The sequence below is a fragment of the Camelina sativa genome, chromosome 15, assembly GCF_000633955.1.
Source record: "Camelina sativa cultivar DH55 chromosome 15, Cs, whole genome shotgun sequence".
In the NCBI taxonomy this organism is placed as follows: Eukaryota; Viridiplantae; Streptophyta; class Magnoliopsida; order Brassicales; family Brassicaceae; genus Camelina; species Camelina sativa.
This window is the reverse complement of record NC_025699.1, coordinates 1,659,043-1,679,561: the sequence shown is the minus strand read 5'-3', so window position 1 is coordinate 1,679,561 and position 20,519 is coordinate 1,659,043. Positions and strand designations below refer to the sequence as shown.

General features: G+C 39.5%; 3 protein-coding genes and 1 pseudogene across 6 annotated transcripts; 1 reads left to right on the top strand and 3 right to left on the bottom strand.

Annotated features, from left to right (window-relative positions):
* Positions 5,722–11,870, bottom strand: LOC104744617 (DNA topoisomerase 2-like). Of its 4 annotated transcripts, none has more exons than XM_010465692.2 (19): positions 10,959–11,870; positions 10,523–10,815; positions 10,369–10,435; positions 10,033–10,273; positions 9,701–9,903; positions 9,416–9,625; positions 9,221–9,334; positions 9,003–9,113; positions 8,759–8,920; positions 8,333–8,674; positions 8,129–8,262; positions 7,703–8,051; positions 7,436–7,625; positions 7,302–7,351; positions 6,843–7,208; positions 6,589–6,763; positions 6,438–6,514; positions 6,191–6,257; positions 5,722–6,082 (listed from the first exon to the last, which is right to left on the bottom strand). In XM_010465692.2, the coding sequence occupies exons 1-19, from the start codon at positions 11,535–11,537 to the stop codon at positions 5,919–5,921; spliced, it is 3,894 nt and encodes a 1,297-aa protein (XP_010463994.1). In that variant the 5' UTR covers positions 11,538–11,870; the 3' UTR covers positions 5,722–5,918. The 4 variants fall into 4 exon arrangements, with proteins under 4 accessions (XP_010463994.1, XP_010463991.1, XP_010463992.1 ...); XM_010465689.2 differs by having other exon boundaries at positions 10,003–10,273; positions 10,959–11,869; XM_010465690.2 differs by having other exon boundaries at positions 6,438–6,502; positions 10,003–10,273; positions 10,959–11,869.
* LOC104744616 lies at positions 12,167–14,258 on the bottom strand. Its single transcript, XM_019237124.1, has 3 exons — positions 14,167–14,258; positions 13,943–14,070; positions 12,167–13,641 (listed from the first exon to the last, which is right to left on the bottom strand). Exon 3 carries the CDS (start codon positions 13,153–13,155, stop codon positions 12,256–12,258), a length of 900 nt encoding a protein of 299 aa, XP_019092669.1. The 5' UTR covers positions 13,156–13,641; positions 13,943–14,070; positions 14,167–14,258; the 3' UTR covers positions 12,167–12,255.
* Positions 14,065–16,876, top strand: LOC104748016 (probable pectinesterase/pectinesterase inhibitor 25). The gene is made up of 4 exons (XM_019237123.1): positions 14,065–14,555; positions 15,376–15,733; positions 15,830–16,021; positions 16,350–16,876. Exons 1-4 carry the CDS (start codon positions 14,280–14,282, stop codon positions 16,859–16,861), a joined length of 1,338 nt encoding a protein of 445 aa, XP_019092668.1. The 5' UTR covers positions 14,065–14,279; the 3' UTR covers positions 16,862–16,876.
* On the bottom strand, positions 17,832–20,313 carry LOC104748015 (annotated as a pseudogene).

Here is a 20,519-nt window from a genome sequence, read left to right as displayed (position 1 = left end):
ATATGGCACCTAGAACAAACCTTCTCAACGTCTTTCTTCATTTGAGGCCAATAGAAGTGTTCTTGCAGTCCAAGTAGAGTCTTTGACACTCCGAAATTTCCACCTAGTCCACCTCCGTGAGCTTCTCTGATCAGCAGCTCTCTCATGGATCCTCTTGGTATGCACAATCGATCCTTAAAGAACAGATATCCATCCTGCCTATAATAGTTTTCAAAAGCAAACTTATGGCATTTGCCATAGCTCTCAGCAAAATCGATGTCAGTCTCATAAAGTTCTACTATCTCATCAAAACCTTCTAGCTTAGAAGACAAAGTAGAAACGAGAGTGTACCTCCTGGATAATGCATCTGCGACTACATTATCCTTACCTTTCTTGTACTTAACCGTGTAGGGAAAAGTCTCTATGAACTCCATCCATTTGGCATGTCTCTTGTTGAGCTTCTGTTGTCCTTTGAGATGCTTTAGGGACTTGTGATCAGTGTGAATGACGAATTTCTTGGGCCACAGGTATTTCTGCCACGTTTGAGAGCCCGAACCAAGGCGTACAGCTCCTTGTCATATGTAGGATAGTTTAGCGTCGATCCTCCTAGCTTCTCACTGAAGTAAGCTACTGGCTTCCTATCGTGCATCAAAACAGCACCTATACCCACTCCGGAGGCATCACATTCAATCTCAAAAGTTTTCATAAAGTCAGGTAGTAAAAGAATAGGGACAGTGATAAGCTTCTCTTTTAAGGTTGAAAACGCCTTCTCTTGTGCTTCCTCCCGTCTGAATCCTACATCCTTCTTGATAACTTCTGTAAGTGGCGCTGCAATGGTGCTGAAGTCTTGGACAAATCGCCTGTAAAATCTTGCTAATCCATGAAAGCTCTTGACTTCTGCTACGTTTTTGGGTGTTGGCCACTCCTTAATAGCCTTGATCTTCTCATCGTCCACTCTAACTCCTTCTGCACTGACAACAAAGCCTAGAAAGACAACCTCAGTAGTACAGAATGAACATTTAGAAAAATTAGCAAAGAGGGATTGAAAACGAAGAACATTTAGAACTTGGCGGATGTGTTCTAAGTGTTTTTCTAGACCTTTGCTGTAGATGAGGATGTCGTCGAAATACACAACCACGAAGACACCAATGAAAGGCCGGAGAGCATGATTCATTAAACGCATGAAGGTACTAGGAGCATTGGTGAGACCAAATGGCATGACTAGCCATTCGTAGAGTCCTTGCTTGGTCTTGAAAGCTGTTTTCCATTCATCCCCTTCCTTCATTCTGATCTGATAATACCCACTCTTCAAGTCTATCTTTGAAAAGAACGTTGATCCACATAGTTCATCCAGCATATCATCTAACCTCGGAATCAGATGTCTATACTTCACTGTAATGTTGTTAATAGCTCTGCAGTCAACACACATCCTCCATTAGTCCTAGGACTAAATATCCGGATCCGAATCCGTATCCGCTCTGAAAAACCGGATATCCGGGTAAGACGGATCCGGATTCGGATATTAAGTTTGTGTATCCGGCCGGATCCGGATACGGATCCGGATACTAACAAAATTTCAAACCGGATATCCGGATCTGTTTTAATATATATATATATATATATTACATAATATCTAATGGATTTGGGCTTTATATTAGTGGACTTTTAAGTTTTAGTATTTGTATCTTTTGATCCAAGCCCATTAAAATAAAAACTACAGCAACCCTAGTAGACTAATCGATCCACATTTACTGAACAAAAGAAAAAAATCACCCCCTTTTTTTATTTTCACGACGGCCCTAACAGAAGATGGAGCCATGTTCTTCGATGATGGATGAGATTCGTCTTTTCCTTTTTGATTTCGGTTCTATTCGATGATCCACATTTACTGAACAAAAGAAAAAAATCACCCCCTTTTTTTATTTTCACGACGGCCCTAATAGAAGATGGAGCCATGTTCTTCGATGATGGATGAGATTCGTCTTTTCCTTTTTGATTTCGGTCTATTCCTCCTCCATGACCAACCTTCATCCCTCCTCCTGTTATATTTACGGTGGCTAGCCCTCTCTCTTCAAAAAGAGAAACAAAATGGAAGACTTAATAGCAGTGAAGAGATTGAAGATCTGGCGAAAGAGGTTACTGAAGATCTGGCGTGGAGTGAAGATCCGGCATGGTAGGACTTCTTATGGGGGAGAAAGCAAGAAAAAAAAAACTGGATCCAGGTATCCACGGATATCCGGGTTTTCGAACGGATATCCGAGACCCGGATATCCGGGGTCAACGGATACGGATTCGGAGAACAATATTTCATATCCGGCAGATCCGGATACGGATTCGGATACCTCCAAAAACCCCGGATATCCGGATCCATCTCAGGCCTATCCTCCATGAACCATCTTTCTTTGGCACAAGCAAAACTGGTACTGCACATGGACTGAGACTCTCTCTGATGTGTCCCTTACTCATCAGCTCCTCTACTTGCTTCTGAAGCTCTTTAGTTTCTACTGGATTGGTTCTGTAAGCGGGTTTGTTCGGTAGTGCTGATCATGTTACCAAATCGATCTGATGCTCTATCCCACGTATTGGCGGCAAGCCTGGAGGTATCTCTTCTGGAAATACATCCTTGTACTCCTCTATAATCTCTATCATCTCGCGTGGAAGCTCTTCTGCTGGTTTGGTACTGGTGAGTGTCTCTTTATAAACAAACATGAATGTGGTCATCTCTGGATCAAATAGCTTGTTGAACTCGCTGTGATTGATGTACAGGCTGTGAGACACTTTCTCTGTATCCTTGCGGTTCATGTGAAGCTGGTCCTTGTAGATTTCGCTGGGTGTAAGTGGTAGAAGAGTAACCTTACGTTCCTTGAACTTAAACGATTGCTTGTTGGTGTAGCCGTCATGAAACACCCTTCTGTCGAACTACCATGGTCTTCTCAACAGAATATGACTTGACTTCATCGGAATCACATCACATAGCAGCCTATCCTCATACTTCCCAACTGTTAGTTTCACCACCACTTGCTGTGAAACTGTCAAAGCTCCCTTGTTATTCAACCACTGCAGCTGGTAAGGTCTTGGATGTGAAGTGGTCTTGAGATTAAGCTTCTATACCATCTCTTCACTAGCTGCGTTAGTACAACTACCACCATCAACGATCAAGGTGCAGACCTTGTCTTGAACCATACACCTGGTGTGAAATAGGTTCTCACGCTTCCCTCTATCATCTGGATGAATCTGAACACTTAAAGATCTGCGTGTTACTAACATCTCCCCCATGACTGCGGGTTCTCCTTCTTCACCTAAGTCAGACTCTGGTTCACTCTCTGAACTGTCTACATGCACAATCTCTCCTCCTTCTTGAAGAAGAAACATCTTCTTGTTAGGACAGTCTCTGGAGTAATGCCCCATTCCTTGGCATTTGAAACACCTTATATGACTTGTAGAGGTGCTACTCTTGGGTTTGTAATCAATCTTAACTTCCTCTTTGACTGTGGCTGTCGCGGGTTTGCTATCCTTGGTGAAGGCGGGTTTACTGAACTCTCTTGGCTTGGACATGTTAGGCGTAAATGTTGTCCTTGCTCCCTTTCTCTTGATCTGTGACTCAATTAACTCTGCTTTATGTACCATTTCTTGAACATCTTCATAGTTCTGCAGCTCTACCTTGTCTTGAATCTCTTTGTCGATGTCTAGTAAGTCCCAGCTGCTCCCACCACAACAAAGCATAGCCATTGAATTCGGATATGGCTATCTTCACCTTGTTCAGCTCATAAGTACCTTGTTCAGCTTTTATTGGCTTGGTTCAAAGCTTTCATAGCTTCTGGAGAAAGCTCCATTGTACCTACAAATTAAAGAAGAAACTCGAAGTAAAATGTTCCTTGAGTAACAGAAACGAAAATAAACTCTAAGACTCGGAATTCTAAACAAGAGACACACGACTATAGACCTAATGTCGAGCAATACTACAAGAAAATCGATCAATACCAAACCCTATAACGAACAAACTTTGAAATAATTAAACCCTACTGCAATCAACTTTCGAAAACACACTGAAACTAACTCCTAAACTCACAGAACTCGACCTAAGCACCAATGATCAACAAGGCAAACCCTAAACTAAACAAACGACATAAATCCAAAATAACACAAACGAGATTAGGGTTTAGAATCGCTTAGCCTTTGGCACAGAGTTGGCTCTGATACCACATAATACGATCTCCCTAAGATAGAACTCCGATGAAAAGCTGAAGACAAGTGACTAGTGATGAGATTCGATGGTGATGGTGCATGAACGATAATGCGGGTGGATATGTTGATGATCAAGTGATAAAAGCAATGATGAGATGGTGAGGATTGTTTAGATGGTTATATGGATTGAAACAAAGTGAAGAGTTTCTGAATCACAAAGTGTATAGAAACTCAGAAATCAAGAACGCATTCAAGAATTCGAATTGAGAGAAGAAAGATTCAACAATAGTGTTGTTGTTACATAAAACTTCTTCGCTAAAGAACAAAGAGGTGTCGCTTTTGGGTTTATAAACAATCCTAAGGCTCGACACTCCAAACAACAGGAAGTTCAAGTTAAAACAACAAGACGTTCTAAAGAAATAAGAAAACAGCAAAACGTCTAGGTGACTTGTAGTAGTACAGAAGTCACTTGTATTAGTACAGAAGTCGGATGACTTGTGCATTATTCCCCATTGGTAATGACTTCTAGATAACTCGACGTAGTGATCCATTTGCCTCATTAAAAACCATACTGAGAAAACCCATTAGGACAAAACTCAGCTATGGAAAAAAAAGTACAAACTTCACACCTAAGTTATCTAGTTATCATTACCGAGTGAGGTCTTCAAGGTGGATATGTTGAAGACTTGGATCCTCGGTAGATTGAATGACCCGTCAACTATGAGTGAATGAGCTTCTTTGGCCATCTTCTTAGCTCTGGAACGAGTGATCCTTCCCAAGATCTCCGGTTTCTCTGTAGCCCCTGACTCCTTGCTTGCCACGATCATATCACTCCCAAAAACAACCTTTCACTGTACCAACTTTTAAAACTCAAATAATTTTCAAATGTTAAACAAAAACCAGAAACTAGGATAAAATCTAAAGTTTTATTTACCAAAAATTTCTATTTTAAATTTAGATTGACAAATAATTATATTTATATTACACATATAATTTCACTTAAAATAATTATTCAAAAGGTTTAAAGTTTATATTCAGTCTAAATCTAAAACCAAAAAGAACCAAACAAAAATTTAATCAAATCAAACCTTTATTTAAGTGAACTATACCATCGAAGAATCTACGAAAGTACATCAAATTTAAATGTTATAATTAGTCGACTAGGCTTTATCATTCTCATTCACCAAACGGTTATATTACAGGGCTATTAGTTATAATCATATTCCACTTCATGCAGAAGATTAAAGAAATAATGTTAAGGCATTGGGTCACATGGTGTAACGAGGCATCAAATCCAACAGAATAATCAATCCTTTCACAGATCTTAAGCAATTTTACAAATTTTTATTAAAATAGTGTCTTTAATTTTAAACAAATACTTGGACATTACATTTTGACCTATAAGGAACTAAGATTTGAAGTCATCTACCCTAAGAAAATAAACCCGGTGAAATTTGCTATAAGGCTATAATTAAGATTTGAATTCATGTTGAACCAACAGTAATATAATAAATTATCACAAAAAGTATACTGAAGATAACTAAAACATATAAAGAGTATAGAAGGGTATTTGTTTATACGACCAAACGCTTAAACAATCTAGAATTTTGTGGCAAACGTTAGAGAGATATGTTCTTTCATGTTTCAATAGAATAATACCAAATCTAAAGAAGACAAGAGCGAGAAACTAAAAAAGTTTGAAACTGAATCATATCAAGAACCGAGTTAGTTCTCACTTTAATCACTCATCATCTTTACTTGCCGCAACCTGCTTCCTTTTCCTCGGAGCTGCTGGTGGTTTTATCTTCTTTACTTGCCGCAGGTTTTCTTCCTTCTTTCTTTGCTGGTGCAGCTACCTCAACTACCACGTCATCATCATCATCGTCCACGTCAATTGCTTTCAATGTTTCAGTTGCTTCTGTTGATAAAACCACAAGAAAGACAAGACTTAACTTTAGGACCCAAATTACATACAATAGGTTGTGTTAGATCAATGCTTCTTTGTCAAAACTGTGTATCAGCTTACTGCTTGAATCCGCAGCTGCTGAGCCAAAATTGTATTGAGCAAGCGGTAGATCCAACATTTCATCCTCCTGAACAGCAGCATTGGCAATACAAAAGGAAAAGATGAAGTTCTCATCAGGATGAATCAATATATCATTTAATTCTCTGAGCGAACTAATAGTCAAAAACAAAAACCGAACAGCTCAAGTATTTTCAGATTCCTACTGTCATTCAATTCAACCTATCAATTAACTATAAGCAATAATCACCTTTGCAGCTACGGCCTTCTTTTCGGCTCCTCCTTGTCTACCTTTTGGCTTCACCACTTCTGCTACTACGTTGTTATCTTATACAATCAAAAAAAAGTTCCAACCAAGAAAACAAAACGCAATGAAAACGCTGGAGTACGAGGAGACTAACCAGTGTCCATTGCTGAATAGGAAGCCTCTGTTGTTTCAGATTCACTGGCTTTCTTTGTGGTCTTCTTTGCTACCGGTTCCTTTGGCGCCTGTTCTTTAGCCTTTACTGGTGCTCCAGAACTGGCCCTGATTGTTTCCATTGCTGCGCCTCTCCCTAGTTGGGCCTTATCAAGTTCCTGCAATATGAGGAACAAGATATAACAGTGACAAATTAAATATTAAGCGTTATTTAAGGGATAGCATTCTGAATCTTACATCGAGTTCCTTGTCAAAAGAGTCCAAGTCTCTCAGCCAGAGATCCCTCGGCGTCTGATTTTCCAAGCCCTTTATTGCTTCAATTATTTTATCATGGTCTGACAATAACTCCTTGGCAGTCTTTTCATTGAACGATTCAAAACCTATTTTCAATAAGTAGTCATATTCTGACCCTGAGCTTTCTTCAGATTCTCCAGGCATTAACTTCCTCGGAAATGGTGTAAACTTTCTCTGTTTCAATTCTATAACTTGATCAGCTTTGTCTCTTCCTACCAGATTGATTTCTCCTTTGACAACTCCACGAATGAAGTTCACTTTGTTTTTTAGTTTCAGCACCTCAAGTTTCAGACTCTCAAGCATAGAATCCTGTATACATACAGTTAAGAAAGTTAATGTTAGAACATTATCATCATGATGACTAAAACCTCTAAAGGACTGAATCATAGTTTATTTTCAAACCTTTCTCTTCTGATAATATTCTAACCGTAGATGGAAAAAAGCTTCAAGGACTGCAACATAGGGATGTAACGTTAGTATGTCTTATAAAGGAGAAAAAAAAAACCAGAATGAAAACAAGTTGGATATCTTCTTACTTTGTTCTGGAGACTCATATTTCTGTAGAACACCTTCTTTATCAAAGAGATACATATTACTTGTAGAGATTGTCGTGGTGAGTTTGAATTTCTCAAGAAAGCCCTCTTCCCGAGCCTCCAGCATGTTCTCTTCACTCAATTTAAGGACAAAACTCACAGATGAAGTGTCACTGTATGACCTGACGACGTCCTGCAGTAAAAAAGAACGACTCAGAAAGCGGCATAAAAAAATACTAGTTTAGTTCCTAATTAAAGCATGCATTCTACCTGGAGAAAGGGGGCACCATTATCTGTCTTTAATGACAACAAGAATTGTTTATAATCATCAGTCCACCTTCTGATGGGCAGCTCCGTAATGCTAATAGTTGTGTCATCAACTTCCTCACATAGACCAGTGATTGTGTAGGTACAACCACCTTCTATGGACGCAGTTTTCTCAATAGTTCCTTTAAACCCTCTATACCAAGGATCCATAGGAACCACAGGTTCACCGTTGATTCGACGCCTTATGTTAGCAACAATCTCTTTAGGGTTGTAGTTGGGTATGAATGTTTTCCAACCGCTTCCAACACCTTCAGAGCCGTTGACAAGTACATGTGGAATTATGGGCATGTACCTAACCAGCATTAACATATTAAGTTAACTAGTCTGAAAAGAGAAAAAAAACAAACAATTATGGAAGGAAAATATTACCAAATTGGTTCTACAGTTATCCCTTCTTCGTTCAAGTAATCAAGTAGGACATCATCATCCTTGGGAAACAAGATCCTTGTTACAGGAGAGAGTTCAGTGTAAATGTATTTTGCACTAGCTGCATCTTTTCCACCCTACAATTGGATACACTATGATGAGCACAAGCACAGATTAATGAAAAAGGTTAAGATTCTGTATGCTTACCGAAGCTCGTGTACCAAATTGGCCATTTGGTTTAAGTAAGTTGATAATGTTGCCCCCATAATAGTCCTGTGCCATACCTATGGTAGTGCTGGAAAGATTTTGCTCGCCATGATGATAAGCTGAATTCTCCGATACATAACCAACGAATTGGGCAACCTTAATTTCTTCAACTAAGTTTTTCTTGAATGCACAGAAAAGTATCTTTCTCTGACTGGGCTTGAGCCCATCAACCATTGAGGCAATTGACCGTTGAAGTTGGGCCCTGAAGAACAAGATCAGTTCTTTGTTCACGAAGTCACTGTATGTAACTTTCGGTTCTCTCGGATCAAGATGAGTGCCAAGCTGAATGGAATAGAGGAAATCAGAATAGGCAGATGTAATAAGCAGAAAACAGATATTTTAAAAGATAACTCAAATCCTCCATACCACATAGTTCGAAAGCAATTTTTTTCGGGCTTCAGTCTCCTTACTGAAAGCAAGTTCAATGGCTTCTCCATCTTGTTCATCCTCCCAAACAAAAACCTTTTCGTGAAGACTAAGATTACGAAAGTACTCTTTCCCCTCATTATCATTGCTTCTACCCAACCCCTGGAAAGATATATGGACAATTAGTATGCAGTGAACTTGAGCACTTACAAAAAGTTCTAAATAGTTACAACAGAAAGAAAACCTTGTAGTATTTGGTAGTCCATCCGGTTGCATTACCGGGTCTTTTTTGCCAGTCTTCCAACTCAGGGATTGAGTAAAATGACAAAACTTTTTTAGTCTCGATGTTAGTAGCCTGAGTATGATATGTTCAGGGCAGTTGTTAGCATTCTTTTCTCTACTATATCAAGCGCTATAAAAAATTGTGAAAGAAGGAGGATAAAGTCTTCTCTTTCTACTTACCTTCACAATGGGTGTTCTAATCTCACCTATGAATGATGGAACTTTGAGTAACCATGGCCAGTAATAGTAGAAAAAGTTTATTATGAGGCCCTTTATATGGGAACCATCATGATCCTGAACAAGGTGGAGAGAGAGAATTCGTCATGAAAGCATATTTATAGAATATGCTGAGTAAGAAGTAGACTGTAAACATACTTGATCAGTCATAATCCTGATATGGCCATATCTCAATGAGTTAACATTCTCGTACTTCATATTTTCCTCTAGCCCGAGAATTGTTTTTAAGTTCTCAATTTCCTTATTCCTTCCAATCTTACTCATGTCGGCTTTCCTAACATTCAATAGCTTTCCTCCAAGCGGAAACACACCATAATATTTTTGACTCACAACAGATAGACCCACGACCTGAACAAAGCGAGTATTAGGAGTGTTGTGATAAAAAATGAAAGGTGGCAGAAACTATAGATCAGAACCACTTACAGCTAGACTTTTGGCTGAATCACCTTCGGTCAAAATCAACGTACAGTCCATAGAGTTCTCCCCTCCAGCTTCCTGTGCATCAAGTAACTTCTCAACTTTAACCCTCTTTCTTTTGGCTCCACTTTTCTTTTGGCTCAACTTTAACCCACTTTTCTTTAGGTCTTCGCTCTGCTTGATATCGGCCCATGAAAGCAGATTCTCCACTACGCCAACATTATATAAGAAAAAAAGATTCATCACTCTTCTAAAAATCAGTTAGATCACTTATCCAAAAAAATAAAGACAGGTAAAGCACACCATACCGTTCTTCAGAATATCTTTTGAAAGCTTACATTCTGATTTGAAACTGCTCAGTCGAAGAGTCAGAGTTTCTTTTGTTTGGGAATCAAAAGCAGGGTTGTCAATAAGTGCATTGACAAACACCCACAGATGGTTCTTCACATTATGGCTCTTAACGTTAGCGGTTTTACTCTTTTTGTTTACAATACCCACAATATAGTTTGTGATCTGACTCGTCACATAATCAACATGAGTACCACCCTTGATCGTGGGTATAGAGTTGACGAAGCTGACCTGATAGCAGCAGAAAACGTTGTTAAGGCTTTACTCATTCATCATATGAAAAAAAAAAAAAAGTAATACTAATACACAGCAAAATGTATACACACCTGCTGAAACTGTCCATCACTTAAGCTAACACATATTTCCCATCTGTCATTAACTTTCTCAGTCATCCTAATCACAGAAAACACCAAAGATCAAAGATACATTCCAAGAAACACAATTGTTATAACTGAGCAAAAGCAAATCACGGGAACAAACCTTGGGAGAGGCTCAGTCCTTGATTTGTTAGCCGCATTTAGGTACAAATCCACATAGTCAGTGAAGGAATTGACTGGTATTGGTTTGCCATTCAGCTCAACTTTGACAGACTTCCCCAAACATCCAGCAATATCAAACACTCGTTTATTCATTAAAGCAACCACATCGCTCTCCAACTCAGTCATGTTAAACTTCGTCAAATCTGGTTTGAAGGTAACCTTCGTCCAGTTCTCACTCTGCTTGCAATTGGTTATAACTAGTTCTGACTTCTTCCCCATGTTGTTCTCAAAGACCTAAATCAACACCAGAATTAGATAATTTCCTAAACGAATCATAAACTCAACAAATCAATTACGCCAGATAGATGAAACAACAACCAGTAAAACTTCAGTTCCTAAACGAATCAACAACACAGAAGCAAGAAACAAATCAATACCTGCTCATACTTCTTGAGTCTCTTCCCGTCAGCAGTCTCTATGACGAACTTAGTAGAGAAGATACTAGTAAGCTTAAGACCATAACCATTATCATCGTAGTTACTACTCGTCAACAAACGACCAAAAATCATGTCAGACACATCGATATCTCCTTCTTCCTCCTGATGAATCTCCTCCACAGGAACTCTATCTCCAGTGTTACAAACGCAAACACTAATCAGATTCTCCTCAACATTTATCACAACTTCCACAGAATCCATCGACGGACCTCTCTGTATGTTATCAGCGGCGTTCACGAGAATCTCATCAAAGATCTTATACAAACCAGGAGCGTAGGTAACAGGACGATAATTCATCTCGTCGTTCTCATACACCCAAAGCGATTGGGTGTGTTTCTCAATCGATCCGATGTAGGTATCAGGACGTAGAAGGATCTCTTCCCGCTGCGATTTAGTCTGATAATTTTCCTCGATCGTCTTCCCGGCGGCGGCGGCGGCTCGAGGTTTCGCGACATTTGCGTTGTTGCTGGATTCAAGCGGGAGCTTGGTAGCCATGGTAGCGAGTTTCTGAGGGAGCATACTTGAGACGAGATCTAGAAGCGGAAGAGAGGCGATTGTAGAGAAAACAGATCTATGAAATTAGGGTTTTCACCAAAATAGAGAGGAGAGTGTTGTGTATCGTTTTTGTTTTTTTTGAAAGTAGAGAGGAGTGTTGTGTATCGTTTTTTCGCCAAAGCGATTGGGTGTGTTTCTCAATCGATCCGATGTAGGTATCAGGACACAAGAAATAAAAATAGAAATAAAACGCAAAATTGCAGCTGGTTTTTCAGGGAAAGAATAAAAAAAATGGTGTACATTCTAGTACAGCAGAAGAGTAGAAGAAAAGAACGTTCTGGTTTTTCTTTTTTTTTTTTTCTTTTTTATTACTAAATAACGTTCTGGTTTTTCAAATTTATGAATTAGATGATATTTTAATTTGGGGGGGGGGGGGTTTTTTTGTTTTTTTTTCTGTAGTATGCCCAACAAAAAGGCCAAAGGCCCCAAACGGTGATACAACAATTATTTAAATTCAAATTTTATTAGGTGTTTTGCATGATGAAATTTCAAAATTTAAATTTTATTAGATATTGTTTTTTGGTAAAAAGTTAAATTTTATACCATTTTCTGTTTTTTCTGTTAAAAAAATGAAACTACAAAAGAAAGAGAACAACAAACTAAAACGGAAATAAAATACATCCAAAATAAAAAGCAAGAAGGAATCCTTGAACGGTTATGAGTCGATCCCGGATAGCTCGGTCTAGAGTTGCTTGTATTGCGGAACTTGTTGTGGTGATGGAGGTAACCTAGCATTGCGTTCAAGCCATATCATGTAGCACGCGGATTGAAGGAGTAACTTGGCGATTACCACTGCATCAGCTGAAGGTGGGTTTCTCCAGATTCTCGAAGCAAAAGATTGCCAAACCCTTGCAGAGAATGAGCATTTGAAGAAGAGGTGGTCATGGGTTTCAATTCCATCAGAACAGAGCACACAATTTGTAGGGATACTAAGTCCCCAAGTTCGCAGCCTGTCCCTCGTAGGCAGTCGTCCTTTTATTGCTAACCATAAGATAAACGAGTACCGAGGTACCCCTTCTTTAAGCCAGACCACTTTATTCCATGGCACTAATGGTGAGTGAACTCGGAGCTGCTCCCAAGTATCCTTGGAAGAGAATGTATTTTCAAAGGACCCTGAGTTCCGACGCCATAGGAAAACATCAGGTCCATTGAGATTCTGTGGGGGAGCAATGGTTGTTAGGGTGATCATTAGCTGCTGTTGCGTTTCTGATCTAGCTCCTGGCATCCTCCATTCCCCATTTCTTACTACCTCCACGACAAGTGCTTCCTTTCTCATTCGCAGCGATCTTGGCCCATTGCTTCCAATGAAGTTGATCAGAGGACCATGAGTTGTCCAAGTATCATACGAAAAAGATATGTTGAGACTGTTCCGCATTTCACACTGTATAAACTCTGCTATCTGTTGCCTCAGAGAGATCATACCTTTTATTGTTCTTGAGAGTCGTAAAGAGTCCTGGAGGGTCCAGAAACTCTTCTTGCGGAGAATATTGCCATTTACCCATGCTACCCAAAGGGAACCAGCGTTTGTGAAGAGATTCCATATGAGCTTAAGCTGGAACACCATAGCAAACTCCACCAGCATGCGGATACCAAGACCACCTTCTTCTTTAGGTTTACATACATCTTTCCAGGTGACTCGTGCTCCCACTGCTGTTGTAACTTTTTTTTCCAAAGGAAAGCCGCACACAAGGAATCCACCTTTTCATAAAACCTTTTAGGGAGATTAAAAACTGCACTCCAAAAGTTCACCATGCCATATATTACCGAAGAGATTAGTCGTATCTTCCCAGCAAAAGATAAAAATTTTATTGTCCAAGAATGTAACTTATTCGTGATTCTCTCAATGAAAGGTTGCAGAGTAGCGAAAGATATACGCGCAGAATTTAGAGATAACCCCAGATACCTGGTGGGAAAGGTACCTACCCTTATACCTTGAATAGCACTTAACACTGCCACTTGGATGTCGGTATAACCCCCAAAGAAGAGCTCCGATTTTGTTGGATTTACATCTATTCCGCTCAGTCTCTTAAAGTGTGACATTGTTTCAGCAATACCCGAGAGTGAGTGTCTTGCTCCATCAGAGAATATCAACAAATCGTCAGCAAAGAGTAGATGTGTTACCACGGGGGATGAGCATAAAGGATGAAGCCTCATTTTGAGAAATACATGGTTTTTTATTAGATATTGATTATATGAGAAATACATACACACATGATGAAATTCAAGTTTTTTAAACTAACAGAAGATTAAAAGTGTCACTTAGATAATAAGCTTTTAGAATCTTCTAGAATTTAATTCGTAACAATTAGATATTACATCATTAGTTGGGTTGTATCTATGTTTTATGAGATAAGCAAAATAATGCATACCTCTCAGCTGGCGTATCACTTCCTGCAAGAAATGTACATCATCCTGCATTACTTCATCAGCCTTGTTCTGTATCGCTTTTGCACGCTGAACAAATCTCAAGGTACTCAACGTTTCAACCCAACTACAACTGCAATATCACAATATGTGTGCCATTTTTTCAGAAAAATTGGAGAATAAAATACAAAGGTAAATCAAGAATACGCAAGGCGAGTGAGAAGCAAACCAGGCTCCTCCACGCCCGAGGAAATAGGCGCGTTGGCGGACTGCGGCTAGTTATCTGAGCTGAGTGTGAACTACCTCGAAACCGTCACGACGGAGCTCAAGTCCGCGCAGGTGATGACCGCAGCTCTTGTGGAGCATGTGAACAGTCTTCTCAGTGGTGTGGTGACGAATCAGGAGACGTGTCTCGAAGGACTAGTGGAGGCGAAGAGTGGATTCGCCGCCGCGATAGGATCGCCGATGGGGAATCTCACGCGTCTTTACGGTATCTCGCTGGGGCTTGTGAGCCACGCGCTTAACCGTAACCTTAAGAGGTCGTTTAAAGCCTCTAAAGGAAAGATTCTTGGTGGTGGGAACTCAACCTATCGCGAGCCGCTCGAGACTTTGATTAAGGTAACTAATTAAGTTTGTTTTTAATTCTTTGTTTGTTTATACGTTATAGTATAGCTTATTCCTCTACATATTCTAAAGTTGTTAATAATCTAGTAATATAGACATTATATTCAAATGGTTGGCGTAGAGATTAAAACAGAAATTAGAAGAAATATCAACAACAGTATAAATCTAAGATATTGTTCTTTTTATAAGATATATATAATTCCTGAATAAAAATGGTATGGACGAACATGTATTTTGTGTTATAGTATGGCGATGTATCACCACATAAATTCAAATATGTTATCTAAAAATTAAACTTTTGGTCGTACATGTATAATTGAATAAGCCTCGTAGGATGACATAGTAAGTTAGATACGGTATGAATTTGCTAGTTTTGGACGCACGGAATTATATTCGTGCATATCTTAATATTCTAGATCGAGTCATAAGTGGATGTGGTCTTGTTGTGTGTGTGAGCCAGAACGCGCAAAAGAGAGTAAATGTCACATGGCCGACGCACATTTTAGTACAAAATTGAACAATGATCAAACGGGTCCCATTTTTTTTACTTTAACAAAAAACATCAATATGGTCCATATTCGAATCCAACTCATATTCACGTGCATTTCATGTGTAAACGTTGATTTGCAAGGCACGAGGTTATAAGTTAATTAATCATGTATTAAGAAAAAATTCATTTCAGAATTCGAATTGTTTTAATTTGATGTTAATCATAGTCAAACCAATTTTATTAAATGACAAAAATAAATTTAACTTTTGGTATGAAGTCTTCTGAAATTATATTTTGATGGAACTAATTTTTCTTTTGGTATAGGGTTTACGTAAAACATGCGACAACGACAAAGACTGTCGGAAAGCTAGCCGGAAATTAGGGGAGCTAGGTCAGACGAGTGGCGGTTCCATCCTCGTGAGCAAAGCAGTAATTGTCGGTCGGTACAAATCCGACAACTTTACGACGATCACTCAAGCTATTGCAGCTGCACCTAATAACACTAGACCAGAGGATGGTTACTTTGTTATCTACGCAAGAGAAGGTGTTTACGAAGAATATATTGTTGTTGAGATGAACAAAAAGAACTTAATGCTTATCGGAGATGGGATCAATAAGACAATTATTACTGGGAACCATAACGTTATCGACGGTTGGACTACGTATAATAGCTCAAGCTTTGGTTGGTATTTTTATCTTTATCTTTTTTTTTTTTTGTAGGAATTGGGTCAAGCAGTTTACTTAGTTTGTGATATATAATTGTATTTTTATTTTCTAGCTGTAATTGGAGAGCGGTTCATGGCGGTTGATGTTACACTCAGAAACACAGCCGGACCTGAAAAACATCAGGCTGTGGCTTTGAGGAACAACGCAGAAAGTTCAAGCTTTTATCGGTGTAGTTTTGAAGGCTATCGAGATACTCTCTACGTCCATTCTATGAGACAATTCTATCGCGAATGCGATATCTATGGTAAATATAATGCCACATTTTCCATACTTATTTTATTTATTAACTGTTGTTGGGATATGATTTTTAAAACTAGCTAGGCTCAAATTTCACAACTTAAGATATTTTCTTTAGTAGTTTGAACTTACCAAAAATACCAAAACTTGTCAATCATCTATATAGATTCTTATTTTTGGAATGATCATGTGGTCCTTGCTATAATTTGCATCCACAGGGAGGTGATCTAATCTATGCAATCTAGTGGAGCCAACCCTTCTATACCACATAGATATTTATTGAAGTAACCGACATGATTTAATATATGTCCTCTGTTTCTTCCCTTTTGTTATAGGTACCGTCGATTTTATATTCGGGAACGCAGCCGCAATTTTTCAAGACTGTAACATATATGCTAGAAAACCAATGGCAAAGCAAAAGAACGCTATAACAGCCCATGGAAGAGTTGATCCAAACCAGAACACCGGAATCTCTATCATCAATTGTACGATAAAAGCCGCCCCGGATCTTGCAGCTGAACCTAATTCTGCCATGACATTCTTAGGTAGACCATGGAAGCCATACGCAAGGACGGTTTTCATGCAATCATATATCAGTGACATTGTCCAACCAGTCGGATGGCTCGAATGGAACGGTACAACTGGATTAGACACAATCTACTACGGTGAGTACAGTAACTTTGGACCAGGGGCAAACACGAACCAGAGAGTGCAGTGGTTAGGGTACAGTATATTGAACTTGGCAGAAGCCATGAACTTCACGGTCTACAACTTTACCATGGGAGATACATGCTGGTTGCCTCAAACCGATATTCCTTTCTATGGTGGCTTGCTACACACAGAATGAAAAGAACACCGTATTATTTGAAAACCATATTTAATTATATACGTTACGTACTTACGTACTTGCTCAATTAAAAAATAAAGCAATAAATTTTCACCAGTCCTAGTTTGTTGAGATCTAGATATGCAAATAAAATGTCGTGGGTTGAAATAAAATAGCTACCGCGGTATACATTCGTGCGAGGCACTAAAGATATAGTATTATTTTATCGAGACGAGTCAATGGGAGTTATTCTCATGTTTATTTATGCATGCTTATAAAAGTTTTTATATGTTTTGAGTAACCAATCAATTCTAAATCGAAACTTACATATATCTCGAATTTTGTAGAAAGCCATATAGTGGATGAGATTTGATCTATAGACCATCACAATATATTAATTTTATTTATTGTTTTTGAATAATATAACTTGAATTAAATCAATTAATCAAACAATTTTACAAGGGAATAACAGTAACACTGAAAATGTTTACAGTATAATGAACAAATTAAAATTTTACAAATATCCAAAAAAAAAAAAGAGATTTGAATTGGAAATCTCATCATCGTAATAGACAAACTCAGAGACCGGACCTGAACGGCACTTTCGTAGCCGGAAGCCATCTTCCTCCGTTGATGAAAGGTTTCACCGTAAANCATATTTAAATATTTAAATACCACGAATACTTATCTAGAATCATTAACAATATAAAACTTACAAAAAGAAATGTCTTTTTCAAGTCATCATATTTAGCATATGATTTTATTGCATAATGTTTTATCCACAAAAACTTTTAAAAACAATCACATAAATTATATTTGAGTAACAGCATTAGAACACTGAAAATGTTTAATTTAATCAAACAATTTTACAAGGGAATAAGAGTAACACTGACAATGTTTACAGTATAATGAACAAATAAAATTTTACAAATATCCAAAAAAAAAGAAAAGAGATTTGCAATTGTAAATCTCATCATCGGAATAGACAAACTCAGAGACCGGACCTGAACGGCACTTTCGTAGTCGGAAGCCATCTTCCTCCGTCGATGAAAGGTTTCACCGTGAATCGATTAGCTTCCTTGGTACTAAGAAACCTCAAACCCTTCCACTTAACCCTATTCCTCGTCGACGAACCAGCGCCGTTATTCTTATACTCACCGTAAAATATAGTATCCGGAGCAGAATCTCCGGTCCAAGGCAACCAACCTTTCCGGTCAACAAAACCGTGCAAGAACGAATCCATTATCACCGTCGTCGAGAAATTCTTCCATGGTCAACCTAAAAACGTTTTGACTTCGGTTAGGTCACCGAGCGGAGAGATGTTACAACGGTGAATCGAGATTCCTGTGTTCATGTTCGGGTCATTACGTCCCTGAGCCGTGATTGTGATTTGTTGTCCTTTCATTGGCCGGCGAGGGAGGATCCGGCAGTTTTGGAGAACTGCAGCTGAGTTACCGAAGATGAAATCTACTGTTCCAATGATGGTGAAGTCACGGTAGAATTGGCGTTGTGCATGCACGTAGAGCGTGTCTTGGTATGCGTTCATTGTGCAACGGTATAAGGCAGCGAGATCTGCGCTTACCATTAGAGCTACGGCTTGGTGTTTTGATGGACCGGCTGTGTATTGATGAAGCCCATGTCTCTTGCCATTCCAAACACAGCTGCACAATACAAAACAGAGTAAAAAACAGAGCATAAAACATACCAACTATGACATGAGCCACTTTCTTGGATAATAAGTAATGATATTGTGTTGTTTGAACTTTACCGAATGTTGCGGTCTTAAAAGTGGGAGTTCCATCAATGACATTGAGTCTACCAGAGACAATACTCTTGCTCGCTCCATCTCCGACCACCACAACGTTCCACATCTTCTTCTCGACCCTCACATTCTCAAAATATACTCCTTTCTTCACAACGTCCTCTTCTCACTCTTCTCAGGCACATCCTCTAAAGCTCTACTTATGGTTCTGTACTTCCCCGAACCATCCTTCGCCACCACGATATGCGCCACTTTCCTCAAATCCGTGCTCTGCAACAATCTTCTCACTCTTCTCAGGCACATCCTCTAAAGCTCTACTTATGGTTCTGTACTTCCCCGAACCATCCTTCGCCACCACGATATGCGCCACTTTCCTCAAATCCGTGCTCTGCAACAATCTTCTCACTCTTCTCAGGCACATCCTCTAAAGCTCTACTTATGGTTCTGTACTTCCCCGAACCATCCTTCGCCACCACGATATGCGCCACTTTCCTCAAATCCGTGCTCTGCAACAATCTCCGGCCCACGTGGAAATCCACCTCCACGTCAGCCGTTGTCAACAGACGCCTCCGGAGTGTGAACGAGTCAGCGATCTTTCCGAGCCATGTGATAATCGCTAAGGCGTTACTCGTCATCTCTGTTGAGTTCTTGAGATGACTTTCTCCGAAGGGCTTCATATCTGGAGCCAACGTATCGACGCACGTCTCTTGGTACGTCTCGGCTGAGCTCAGCCATGTACGGAGGTCATCGACTAGCTCAGGTACCGTTACGTCACCGTTTGATGATGACGTTAACGTGTTGTTGAGGTTATCTATCGTTAGGTCAAGAAGCTCAGCGCATGCATCCATGGTGATGTTGCTCTTTTCATCGTTGGAGGAAGAGAATGCGTTGAGAGCTTTTGAAACTTCGGCGATTGTGATTTTGACTGCGAATTTGAAGAGCTCTTCTGGATTGAGACTGCTCGCGTTTGGAGCTGATCGAAAGGTTTCCATACATTTGTCTTTGTGCAACGTAACGTCGCAAACGGCTTTAATGGATGCGGAGACTGAGTCTCCGTTGTNAGGCGTTACTCGTCATCTCTGTTGAGTTCTTGAGATGACTTTCTCCGAAGGGCTTCATATCTGGAGCCAACGTATCGACGCACGTCTCTTGGTACGTCTCGGCTGAGCTCAGCCATGTACGGAGGTCATCGACTAGCTCAGGTACCGTTACGTCACCGTTTGATGATGACGTTAACGTGTTGTTGAGGTTATCTATCGTTAGGTCAAGAAGCTCAGCGCATGCATCCATGGTGATGTTGCTCTTTTCATCGTTGGAGGAAGAGAATGCGTTGAGAGCTTTTGAAACTTCGGCGATTGTGATTTTGACTGCGAATTTGAAGAGCTCTTCTGGATTGAGACTGCTCGCGTTTGGAGCTGATCGAAAGGTTTCCATACATTTGTCTTTGTGCAACGTAACGTCGCAAACGGCTTTAATGGATGCGGAGACTGAGTCTCCGTTGTTCTTGATCTCCACTGTCTCTGATGACTTGTTATGAGCCATGGTTCCCAACACGGCTCCGACCACGATTATGGCAAGAACTATTAGTGATACAGCGATGATTGCAATTCTCTTCCTCGTCTTACGACGAGCTTCGAGCATTACGTGTTCACGCTCGTCGACTTTGCCGTAAGTGGAGGACATCTTCGTTATTCCTCCCTCTCTCTTTTTCTCTTTTCTTTTTGAAGTTTTTGTGCTAGTTATGTTTGGAGATGTTGGAGAGTCATATAAATACATAGAAAAAGATATAATAATTTGAATAGACCTTAACCAACTTACGTGCGAGGCACAAAGGGGATTTAGAATTCTCGCTTTAAAATACCAAGAATGTATTAAGTGCTTCTCATGTTTTATGTACCATATATATAAGCATGTCGG